Here is a 13,074-nt window from a genome sequence, read left to right as displayed (position 1 = left end):
CTTAACAGCCCGTGTTTGTTTATAAAGTTGTCAAGTCTGTGAGAGAATAATTTTTCTAATATTTTTGAAAATTGTGGTAGCAGTGATATTGGTCTATAATTTGTGAATAATTTTTTTTCTCCACTTTTAAAAATTGGAATGACTTTAGCTATTTTCATTTTTGATGGAAAAATACCTGCTTGAAATGACAAGTTGCATATGTATGTAAAAGGTCGCACTACAATTTCTATGATCTGTTTTACTATTGTCATATCAATATTAAAACAGTCAGTTGATTTTTTACTTTTATATGTTTTTACAATATTTAATATTTCATTTTGATTCACTGCAGTAAGAAACATTGTGGAAGAATTTTTTTCTATGTATTTATCTATTTCAAAACAATTTATTGGATCAGGAATTTGTTTTGCTAAGTTGCTGCCAATATTAACAAAATATTCATTAAATTCCTTTGCTATTTGTGCAGTATCCTCAATAATGGTATTTTTATCTTTCATAAAGTACTCCGGATAATCGACTTTACTAGAGCTATTTCTAATTACCTGATTTAAGATTTTCCATATTTCTTGAGTGTTGCTTTTATTTTGCTCCAATAATGTATGAAAATGGTCTCTCTTGCTGGTTCTTATAATGTTTACTAATTTATTTTTATAAGTCTTGTATTTAGTTTCAGCTTCTTTGGTTCTGGATTTTAGAAACGATTTGTATAGATTGTTTTTCTTTTTACATGCATTTTCTATACCTTTTGTTATCCATGGCTTACTTTGGTTTTTGTACTTTCTGGTGACCTTAATTACTGGGAAATGCTTGTCATATAAGGAGGTTATGGTTGACTGAAATGCGTCAAACGCAGTATTTGGATCTTTATTTGTGTAGACCTCAGACCAATTTTGCTTGTCTAGGTCGAGCTTAAAAGCTGCAATGGAATGTTGGGTTCTGGGTCTTATTTCTGATATGTGGGTTATTGATTTAGTTTTTTTATCAAAATAATTGTGAAAGACTGCAAAGACCGGTAGATGGTCACTTATGTCAGTTATGAGAAGTCCACTTTCCTTTTTATGGTCAATCTTATTTATAAATATATTATCTATTAATGTGGCCGTGTCAACTGTTATTCTGGTGGGTCTCAGAATGACTGGGTAAAGACCGTTGCTATACATTATATTTATGAAATCTGTTGTTTTTTTGTGTCCATTTGGGTTTAATAAATCGATGTTAAAGTCGCCACATATTATTCGTGTTTTCTTGTTATTTGAACAACTCAGCATATCTATCAGTTTTTTATTAAATAAGTTGAACATGATTTGTTATCCTGTTTTTATTTTTGAGTAAAACAGTGTCCCATCTTCATGGGACTATAAAAATTATTTTTCATTATTTCTTTTTCTTTACATTGGCCTACAGGGCAGTTCACATCAGATCGAGGAAAGTGAATTCCAGTGCAAATCTTAACATATCTGGAAGATTTTTTCCAGTGTCACCATCATAAAACCGTTGCACTCGTAATGTTAGTGTCTTAGAACTCAAAGCAGAAGCTAGCCAGTCCAATTGAAATATTCTACAAACAATAAATAAATCTGTCATATTTTGTTTAACGCTCACTGTCCCACAAGTATCTTCTGAAATGAACCACTGACATAATGGAAAACGTCAAACATAACATGACCTATTGTTCACAATGACAATGTAGGGCTAAATTGCTAACCTTACGTTTTGCCTCAGATTTCCTTCTTTTCATCACATATAGAAGGACTCAAATGGCCATTGCAAAAGAATATCTAAATCGAAGTCCTTTGTTCACAAAAAGCTGCAACAGTCAGCTCGGAGTCCTGCAAGACCAGTGGGAATGGCCAGAAAAACAGGACAAGTCACTTCATAGGATTCAAACTTCAGACTCCTAAAATAGAACATTGGAACATACTTTTCACCTCAAATTGAGTCAAACTCTCAATTTTCCCCACTTTTAGAACACTGGAACTTCATAGTACTACTGCATCATGATAACTGTATAATATGTACTGTATAGTGGAGAATTTGGACGAAAGAAAAACAGTAAACAATATTGATGACGATCAAACAAGCAGATTGGATGAACAGAACATAAAATATGGATGAGCTAGGTGTAAAAAAAATGGTGCATCAGAGATGCTGGATATTTGCTTAGTCATCAGTATCCCCTCTAGACTCAACATGTCTGCGCATCACTTACTGTAACACTTTGCGTAATGAAAAAGTGAATTCGTGGGAACAAACGAGTTCGAGCCCATGTGTGTGTTTGTGTGTGTTTTTGCTTAATCTCCGTTGCATTTCTTGTTTGCCAGCTGACACGTGCTCCAAGGAGCAAATGGGATTTGTGTGGTTTGATGTTGTGTTACAAATATCCAAAGCTCATCCTCCTGACTCGAAGAGGTGACGTCTGATACAAAACACAGCCCGGGTGTATTTTGTATCAAAGCTGTGTGAGAGAGCGCACGGTTTGGAAGAAATGGTCATCCAGAATGTGAGTGGAGTCCCAGTGAGGATTACTGGAAGCGCAGGGGCGACATGATTGATTTAGCTGGGCCAAACCCTTCTTAGGATGGCGTGACGAAAGAAAGTCCGTTTGGAAAGTGATCATGGAAAAAAAAAAAAAAAAAGAACGTGATCGGATACATCAAAACGTCAGAGGAGTTGCCCGTCAATCTTGTGGACTTATTTGAAGATTCCAAAAAGATTTTGCATCCAAAAGGCTTTTTTACGTGTCACCACTGGTGTCAAGTGTAGCCTACTGAAATAAAAATTTCGGGTACTGTATCTGTACTTCACTTGAGTGTTAATTTGATTTTACGACATTTTACTCTGACTCTGTTCAGTTGAAAAAAAGATGTCTGTACTAGCTACTCCTCACTTTTTAAAAATAGGTTTGATATTTTTTCCAACCTCTGAGGATGTGTACACGGCTTTACCCTTAGCTAATTTAGCAATTGTTTTGTGACTCAGTTCAAACTCACTATTCCAATGTTGACTCCACAATCAGTTTAGAGCAGGGGTGTCACACTCATTTCACATGGTGGGCCACATACGGCCTGGGTAGATATCAAGTGGGCCGGACCATTAAAATGATACCATACTTTGCTATAAATAACCAAAACAACATGTCTTTCCTTTGTTTTAGTATAAAGAAGCACAAGAACATTAGGAAAATGTTGAAATTAAATGAACATATCTTTTACAAAACATTTCATGAAGCACCTTACATTTCCTTCGACAAATGTGCAATTTACTTTTATCATTCACATATATGCATTGCAACTGATCCCACTGATTGTACAAACTTTAACAAGTAATTGGTTTTGAAAAATATAGTAATGCACTTTAAGATTAAACGAGATTTATAAAGAAAGGAAGTTTTAAACCATTTACACGTGCATATAAAATCTAAATGTAATCCCTGCCTACACCTTACAAACTAAGGAGCGTGCTATTAAATGTGTAAATGTGAGAGTGCTATTGATAGCGTCTGCTGTCATGGGTCTGTCTCAGTGATGGACTGAGGCTGCTGTTGTCTTCTTCTCTGATCAAAACAGTGTCCCCTAGCGGATACTCAATGAATTGCACCTTATTAAAAATATTTATTCTGTGTCTTTTATGCATTTTCTTCACTTTTAAATTATCCTGTGGGGCCTGATTGAACGGCCCGCGGACCGTATGTTTGACACCACTGCTTTACATAATCATCTAGCGGGCCGGATTAAAGTCCTTTGCGGGCCGGATCCGGCCCGCGGGCCGTACGTTTGACACCCCTGGTTTAGAGCAAACTGTGGTTTGCGGAGCTTGGGTGCCTTTGTCATATGTCATTTCTCTTGTTTTTGTGGTGTGAAAGAGCCAAACTTGGATTTGGGGTTTTCGTTTGGTTTGGATGATGGAGGGATGGATTTCATAACATCATAATTAATGTCAAAAACAAGACTCACACTCTGAATAGACACATTAAGTGGCGGCTTCCATTTTTTTTTTAAACTTCCTGGCCAATGTATATTTTCCAAGTGTGTTTTTATTCTCATTTGTCTCGTCCTGGTGTCTCATCCTCAGCTGGTAAAAGAGTGCATAAGAGTGTTTTAATTGTGTTAGGAGCAGCAGGGTAGAGTGTATTGATCTGCCTCAGTGAGCGGCATACAATGAAATTGATTGAAACAATCAAAGTCAGCCGGAGGGCAAGCACAGGTCCAATCTTTGAGGGAGAGGTGTTTTGGAAACACATTTAACCACTTTATGGACATGAACATGCTTAAATGTGCTTGTATTGTTGTAAACATTACCTGCAACCCTGCTTTGTGTGTGTGTGTGTGTGTGTGTGTGTGTGTGTGTGTGTGTGTGTGTGTGTGTGTGTGTGTGTGTGTGTGTGTGTGTGTGTGTGTTTTGTTCTCATCAAATTCTGGCACGATCAATCATCTCTTCTAAAAATAGTTGCCAGTAGAAAAAAAAATGGCATTGCCAAGGAAACTTTTTTCTCCTCTCTCTGCTTAAATGCGCTCAATCGGCAGAAATAGAAAAACGACTGCATCATTTTTGCCCTTCTGCGTTATGAAGATGACAAGTGTCGTCCTTTGTTTATTTGCTTTTCCACCCGGCTGCAGCTGCCGTATTTGAACATTTGATTGACATCTCCTCAGCAAACATCATGACTGCATGAAGCTCTCCATGAATAATAGCCTGCACGCACATGTGCAATCAGCAAGTAGCTTACTCATAAAAGCTTTCCAACTACTTCGCCTCCTCATAGTATAAAGGTGATTTACTAATTCATTATATTTATGATCATTAATCTGTCTTCCATCTGGATTCAATACAAAATATAAATCATAATACAATACAATTTGGGCACCGCTGGCCTAAACACTGTCAGAAGCACTGACCTACATTTATAAACTAAATTCTTATATTTGTTCCATGAAATAAGATATTTTTTTATTTATTACTTAAGTAATTTATTCACAACTGTTTTTTTTCCTTTTCTTTCTTAGCATTTCTCTTGATTGCACTACTTCGAGTATGTGTGTTAGATACTCTTTTGTCCAATCGGGTTTCAGACTTTCCATTCCCATCCAGTATGCCTTGGTCCTTCAGAATCAATAGTGCCGGCTGATGTATCTTAAATATATTTGTAATGATGTTTTATTTCACAGAGTTGGGTGGATTAGCGTGTAGTGAGTAGAGAGTGCATTCGAACCAGAAGCAATGGAGAAATCAAAACAAATAACCCTTGAGGATTGCTTTTGTTGGGCGGTAATGGACTTGTTAGCACGTTGCCCTCACAGTGCAGAGTTGCAGGGTTCGATTCCGGTTCCGGCCTTCCTGTGTGGAGTTTGCATGTTCTTCCCGTGCTTGTGTGGGTTTTCTCCGGGGACTCCGGTTTCCTCCCACATTCCAAAAACATGCGGGTTAACGGAACACTCTAAATTGTCCCTAGGTGTGATTGTGAATGCGAATGGTTGTTCGTGTATGTGTGCCCTGTGATTGGCTGGCAACCAGTTCTGGGTGTACTGCCAGAAGACAGCTGGGATAGGCTCCAGCACGCCTGTGACCCTTGTAAGGATCAGCGCATTAGAAAATGGATGAATGGATGGATTGCTTTTGGGGAAGAAAATCTTCCACCGTGATGAGAGAAAGGAATTTCTGTACGCAGCAGGACGCTTTCTTCCGCCCGAAAGTAACAATCAGCCATCAAAAGAGACATTTTGTCCACGAACATCATCTGCCTCATGCAAATGCCACACCGCAACAAACGTGCCTTGGCAAAAGTAAGCGAAATAGTTGTGTGCCCTTGGATCAGGACAATTGCTTCATTTTGAAATACACACACAACAAATATGCATAAATTGCAGGGTGAAGGTGACACACACGTGCACATGCACAAAATTGCAGAGTGGAGGGGACACACATGCACAGCACACACGTGCATGAACAGTGAGTGCACGTACACATGCAAACATACATGTGCACACAGTCACTGAACTCGTTGTTTCACTCATTTCATCAGTTCAATAGAGTGCAGATAAATACAAACTGTAGCCTGTTTTCCTCGAGCAGGGTGTGTGGCTGCATCCAAGTGAGTGAATTTGTCAGTGAGACGTGGTAAAAGGTGCTGGAGCACAATTCGTCCACAAGATTTGTTGCCGCCCCCTCATACGTGGCTGTCGAGACCCGGCCTTGGTGCGCTCTCAAAATCAAAAACGTCACCCACAGATTGGCTGTGGCTGTTAGCGGGAGTGGAGATTTAAGTGAAAATTTCTCAACAGTCATTTATTCAACATGTTGGATCTTTGTGTGCGTGTAAACGTTTCTTGGAGAGTACCGGTCGTTTGTTTCTTGGTTTATGTAGCTACGGAGCAACACTGCCCTCTCCTGGCAGAATTGATCATTGCACGGTCCAGTTCGCTTGGAAACAATTACCAGAGAATTCGTGGGACGAATGAAAATATTGGAGGTGTTTAGAGTATTTTGGAACGTCATAATTTCAATAAATTGTACTGGAGTGGCCTGAAATTCTCAAATTCTATTTGCGCTTGACAATTTGGGGGGGGGGGGTTAAGGGTCTTTGAGCCCTTAAAAAAAAGACATAATATTGTATTTTTATTATGGTTTGTAATCACATTTTAATTTTGTCACAAAAATTGGTGTTATGCTGAATAAAATTAGAGACATTTTATCATCAGTTATTTGTGATGTAATTATACAATATTGTAATTTTTAGATGAACCAACACTGTAAAAAATAAACAAATCAATGCAAATAGTTGGATGAACACACAATTTGAAGACCACAAGCTTTGATGAAATGTTTGTTGGGCAAATAACTTTTTTGTAAAATTTTGCTTTTTTTGAAAGATGGCTTTCCCACATTCCCGCACACAACAAAGAGTTTACAGAGCATTGTGTTGAACCCCCAACTCAGAGATAGTAAAAACTACTGGATACCACAAGGGTCAATTAATACCAATCTACTTGTTGCATTCATACATAAGAATAAGAGCTTTGGGTTCAACTAGCCCAGATTTCACACTGGCTAAGTACAGGACATTGGTTAGTAAACTGAGACGAGAGCATCATCTTTTCAAAATATGTTATGGAGTGCCTTGAGTTACCCATTCAACTCTTCAATTCTTTCTAGGTAACCCACCAAATCAAGCCACCAAAAGGACCATCAAGCAGCGCTTCCTCAAACTGCTGCCCTGCTATCATTCTGGCTCCGGCCCGTCCATCAATCAAAGCAAGTGGCCCTTCGCATTCCTGTTAGTCATGCAATGCATCTCTTGTGCCGTAATGGTGTGTTATGTGTCTCCCTGCGTGTGCAGATAGCGTATGTGATGAGGCTGAGTTCTCGGCGGTGTGTCACCGACCCAAAGGCCTCGAACGTCTCATGGGGCAGACTAACTTCAGTAAAAAAGAGCTGCAGATCCTCTACAGAGGATTCAAAAACGTGAGCCCAGTTGGCAACATTTGCTCTCGCCTGCAACCACTTTCATGCGTTTGCAAGAGCGAGGGTTTTTATATCTTTTCATTCCAGGAGTGTCCCAGTGGTGCAGTGAATGAGGAGACATTTAAAAACATCTACTCTCAATTCTTCCCTCAGGGAGGTCAGTAGCAGTCTCTGTTCTTACTTCTTAAAATAAAACTACTGTCTTGTCCAAACTCCAAATTTAAAGACCGTAATTACAAAGACATGCAAAGAAAAGAACCAGACAAGTGCCACAAATAAACAAACCACCGGAGTCTGCATAAAACGCCATTGTCATTTTCTGCGAGGGAATTTGGATATTCTACATAAGTTGGATGACATTGTTTACTTTCAGAACTTGGGTTTTTCTGTCATTTTCGGCTCAACACCAAATGGAACAATATCAACATATGAACAAGTGAAATAGCGAGCAATCAACTATCATTCGTGACAACAATCGCGGTTTGCTCTGTACAGTAATATAAAAAAAGCTTAGAGATTTATTTTAATTGTAAACTAACGTGGGAGTTTGGGAAACCCCATCTTGTGATAAAAAAAAAAAAAACATTGTGTGGATGGGTGTGGAAGCTGATTTTTGAAATTTGAGACCCCACACGTGTTGTTGGGGGATCATGTTTCCTAAAAATGTATTCAAAAAATCTATTTTATTCATTTATCTAATTAGAACAATTGGTTGATTGATGTATTGTAAACAGTAAAATAAAAACAAATCCATTTTACTTTTTAATTTTGTGAAATCTTTGATTTATTAATTATAATTAACAAAATAATTATTCCGCTATTAAAATACAATATTTTCCTTTTATTTTTTGCATACACATTAACTTTTTTTTTTTTTTTTTTGGATGATGTGGCTCATCTGTCCGTTTTATAAATTCAAAGGTGCCCTTGAGCAAAAACGTCAGTTGACGTTGCACATTTACAGTGGACAAAATATGTGCACACCCCTGTTCAAATGCCACATTTAAAAAAAAAAAAAAGAGATGAAGACAAACAATTTCAAAACTTTTCCCACCATTAATGTGACCTGTAACCTGTACGACTGCCACATTCAAACTCATGCTCAACAGGAGTCAGCACACAACTGTCACTTTTTAAAGCGTTAACGCCAAATCAATTTCCGACGTTCTCGTATGCTTTTCCTGACATTGCTTTCAAGCAGAAGCTTGCCATTTTATGCTCAAACACTGACTGCTGTTTGGAATTGTTCATAATTCTTTCCACCCTGTCACGGGCCCCAGTTCCAGCTGAGGAAAAACAGCCCCGAGGCCTGACGCTGCCACCACCACTATAATTTACTATTGGTGATGAGCAGTGTTTTCTTTTTTGCGCCAAACACGCCATTAGGAAAATACAAAATAATAACAACACATTCCATAACACTTAGATGAATGCTGTCACAGAGTACAAAGAGGAGTCAGTGACAGAGCTGTTTACTCTCACCAAATAGAGAGTTCACGATAAAACTAAGACGATCATGGTTAAACTTAAACCCTCTCCTACCTAAATTGTTGTTACTCACCGTCCACAAATCTGAACAGTAACACTAGCATTGATGCTAGTGCTAACAAAACTGCTCCACTGGTGATAGGAGAGCTCTTAAATGTCTGATATGTGGTTACTTTTTGTAAATCTGCATAGCGCTCATATAAAATGTTCCTCTTCCAGATACAAGTATGTATGCACATTTCCTGTTTGAGGCTTTTGACACTCACAAAAGCGGATCTGTCAGCTTTGAGGTAAAACACACAACAAAAGGTTGACTGCTCTAGGCAGCGTATCAATTGTGTCATAACATCTCAACACTTCTAGCTTGCGTGACTTGATGCGGGGTGTGGTTTAGAAAAGAAACAAATGTAAAGTCCATTTTGGGTTCATGTGTATCAGAAATATAGCCTTCACTTCTCTCTTTTCTGTCCCATTTGTTTTTTGTTTTTACTGGGCCGTAGGACTTTGTCTTAAGTCTATCCATCATCCTCAGAGGCTCCGTCACAGATAAACTCAACTGGGCCTTCAACCTGTATGACCTCAACAAGGACGGTTGCATCACTCGAGAGGTGTCGGCACTCTTCACTAAAAGTTTCTTTTTTTTCTTCTGTTCATGTTTTACTAACAGCTTATGGTGATGACTTGTTTTGCTCAGGAGATGACAGACATCATGCATTCCATTTATGACATGATGGGCAAGTATACGTACCCCTGCATGAGGGACAGCGCTCCCCAGGACCACGTGGAACGCTTCTTCCAGGTTGGAAAAAAAATACAGAACAAATATTGGGCAGCACAGTGGCATAGTTCAAAGGTCAGCGCTGTATCTGAGACTGGTAGCTCTTCACATTAATCAGGACCCAAAAAGAAGCTTTTAGTTGTAAACTGCTGCACAGGAATCAGATTAATGCTAATTATGTGTCGCCTTGTAGAAAATGGACAGGAACAAAGATGGCGTCGTCACCATCGATGAGTTCTTGGAAACGTGCCAGAAGGTGGATTTTTTTTTTTTAACCTTATTTCCAGCAGCATATTAAGAGCGCATAACCCGTGCCTCCCTTCTAGGATGAGAACATCATGCAGTCCATGCACATGTTCGACAACGTCATCTAAAGGTGGCATCGAACGTTCCTCCAATTGGAGCTCCACCTCAACGCTGCAGTGTGTGCGTGCATGTGTGTGCGTGTTGGACTTCAACCTGTCACCTCACAGAGTGATAAAATCACTCTGTTCTGATTGAAAATACATTTAAGGTTTGTTGGAGCTGTTCAAGACTGAATCAGGATGGTGGGCCTGTTGTTTTATGAATTTACAAAACCAAGTTGGGACGTTGGGTTCAACATAAATAGAAACAAAGTACAATGATTTGCAAATCATGTCTAAGCTGTATTTAAGTGAATACACTGCAAAGACTAGATATTTAATGTTCAAACTGAAAAAAAAATGGTTTTCACTAAGAAGCCACAGTGTTGTCACATTTGCAAAACGTGGTTTGGCATTGTCTTGTTGGAATAAGCAGGGGGGTCCATGAAAAAGACATTGCTTGGATGAGCCAATACCTGTAAGTCCCTTTAGGTGTTAATGGCGCCTCCACAGATGTGGAAATCACAGATGCCATTGGCATGAACACAGCCCCATACCATCACAGATGCTGGCTTTTCAATTTCACATCCATAACAGTCCCGATGGTTCTTTTTCTCTTTGTCCCGGAGGACACGGCGTCCACAGTTTCCAAAAACAAGATGAAATATGGACTCGTCAGACCACACAACACTTTTCCACTTTGCATCAGTTCATCTTCGAGGAGCTCGGGCCCAGAGCAGCCAGTTGTGTTTCTGAAACTGTTTTTTTTATTTTCTCATGCAGTTGTTTTGACAACGAGGTGAACCTCGTCCCATCTTTGCTTGTGAATCACTGAGCAATTCAGGGAAGCTCCTTGTATAGCCAATCTTGGCACTCACCTGTTCCAAGTTAGCCCATTCACCTGTGGGATGTTCCAAACAGGTGGTTGATGAGCATTCCCCAACTTTCTCAGTCTTTTTTGCCACGTGTCCCAGCATTTTTTGGGAGCATGTTACAGGCCTAAAATTCAAAGTTAATGATTATTAGTTCAAAACAATGACGTTTTTCAGTTAGATTAAATAACAGACGCTGCAATGTATTCAATGAAATATACATTGAATATGATTTGCGTATCATTGTATTTTGTTTTTATGTGTAACACAACGTCCCAACTGGATTGGAACTGGGTTTGTCCTGATAGGTTACCAATCGAAAGGGTCCGAAAATTTTCTTACAATAATATCAGACTCAGACTCAAATTTAACCCTGATAAATTCTATTGTTAGGTTTAGTCGACCTACAACATTTAATAAACAACAAACACGGAAGGAAGACAAGAGAACGGACAGGTTGTACCCGGTTCCAAGCTCCGACCCGTTCTGAGATACAACCTGCAGAGTCCTCAATTTATTGAAAAAAAAAGAGGTGCCTAATACATGACCTTCTAAAGGGAAGGGAGTGGGAAGCACACACATACGTCCGAACCCTTGATGAAATCCACAGAAAGATGATGTCTGGCCAAAAACAATGCACTCCTGTGCTCGTAGAAGTTCATGAGCTCATTTGTGCAAGCTCGTCATGAGCGCGCCGTCTCAAGGTAGCCATTTCCACTCTTCAGAGCTTATCTGATTTCAGTCTGAGAGTGTTGGTGAAGTCTCCAATCCAAAGAATATAATATAGGTGCACTCTTGTATGCTCGGAAGGGTTCGAGTTCTTTTACACAGCCGTGCAGCCTAACAAGCTCCACTCCTTGATGGCTTATCTCGTCCAAGCTTGGGAACCAGCTGGCCCCCCTTCAACGTTGTCCTTCGCCGTCTCTCTCTCAGTGAAGCCTCGCAAGGCCATACCGCTGAATAAATGCTTTGTAGTAATATAAGAGTAAATATGGGATAACTTAATGTACATCAATCCTATCAGCTATCACAGAACGAAATGTTAAACTATGCACAGCACGAAATAAAAACAGAATAGATTCTAAAAATACAGATGAAAAAACAATCCATATGTATAATCAATAAAGGCAATGAATTCAAGCCGAACAAAGGATCACTTATCGGAGAGCCTTTGCACATTGTTTATTGCACGTGTTCCCACTCTTTTTATATTTAGCAGTCTTATGGCGGTCGGATAAAAACTGTTCAAAAACCTGGCAGCTTTGCACCTCAGGCTGCGGTTGCTCCTGAAGGCAGGAGGGAAAACAGTTTATGACAGGGGTGTGAGGTGTCTCCACCAATATCACAAGCCTTGGACAGGCAACGCTGCTGTGCCAATTCATCCGTGGTTGGCAGTGTATCTCCAAAGATCTTTTGCGTTGTCTTCACAAGTCACAAAAGTCTCCCCTCGTCTCCTATGTTTGTCATCCTCATTCTAAATGAGCCCCACCACTGTTGTCATTTGCATATTTAATGACATCATGACTGCTGAATTTTGTTGTGGGTCATGAGGGTGTAAGAGGAGGGGACTCACCCACACATCAGGGTCCTGTGGGATTATGGTACTGAATGCAGAGCTAAAATCAAGCAGCAGCACGCGTTCCTGTTCTCCAGGTGATCCATAGACCGATGGAAAGCAGTGCTCAATAGAACAATACGGTCGGTATATGGATTCTGCTGCTTCGTTCATAGACCAAAAACGCAGTGGGGGGGTCCCTAAAAAACTTATCGTAAGGAAAAATGTGTCCTAGGTGAACTGGCCCTTAATCATTTGTAGGCAAATACATTTGGACATAACTCTCAAGATCATTTCACTTAAGAACACAGATGTGTACCCTGGCATGTTTGATACACATGGGACACATTGTAAGATAAGTGATGGCTGTGAGATCATGCAATAACGTGGCCATGATGTTTCTTCAGATCGTATCGTGTCTGCATGACGTGCACGGTCACACAAGCCATGTGTTGGAGTATTTTCCATTGGAACATGATGATGATGATGATGATGGATGACAATGAAACCTCACAGTTATGATGTAACAACTGCTCCTCTGTCCTTTAATATTCACCAAGTTTGCTACAGACTTTGGCT

The 13,074-nt window shown here is 39.6% G+C and overlaps 1 protein-coding gene across 1 annotated transcript in view; it reads left to right on the top strand.

Annotated features, from left to right (window-relative positions):
- Positions 1-13,022, top strand: part of LOC109527444 (Kv channel-interacting protein 2-like) — a 17,741-nt gene extending 4,719 nt beyond the window's left edge. The window contains exons 2-9 of the mRNA XM_019889386.1: positions 7,150-7,248; positions 7,334-7,458; positions 7,546-7,615; positions 9,166-9,236; positions 9,447-9,554; positions 9,641-9,745; positions 9,918-9,980; positions 10,051-13,022. Coding sequence (XP_019744945.1) covers positions 7,150-7,248; positions 7,334-7,458; positions 7,546-7,615; positions 9,166-9,236; positions 9,447-9,554; positions 9,641-9,745; positions 9,918-9,980; positions 10,051-10,098 — 689 coding nt within the window. The 3' untranslated portion in view covers positions 10,099-13,022. The remainder of the gene's footprint in view (positions 1-7,149; positions 7,249-7,333; positions 7,459-7,545; positions 7,616-9,165; positions 9,237-9,446; positions 9,555-9,640; positions 9,746-9,917; positions 9,981-10,050) is intronic.
- Positions 13,023-13,074: the final 52 nt, after the last annotated feature.

The sequence above is a fragment of the Hippocampus comes genome, unplaced genomic scaffold (genome assembly GCF_001891065.2).
Source record: "Hippocampus comes isolate QL1 unplaced genomic scaffold, H_comes_QL1_v1.1 scaffold86, whole genome shotgun sequence".
Lineage (NCBI taxonomy): Eukaryota > Metazoa > Chordata > Actinopteri > Syngnathiformes > Syngnathidae > Hippocampus > Hippocampus comes.
Note: the sequence above shows the minus strand (reverse complement) of the source record. Positions and strands in the feature narration are given on the sequence as shown.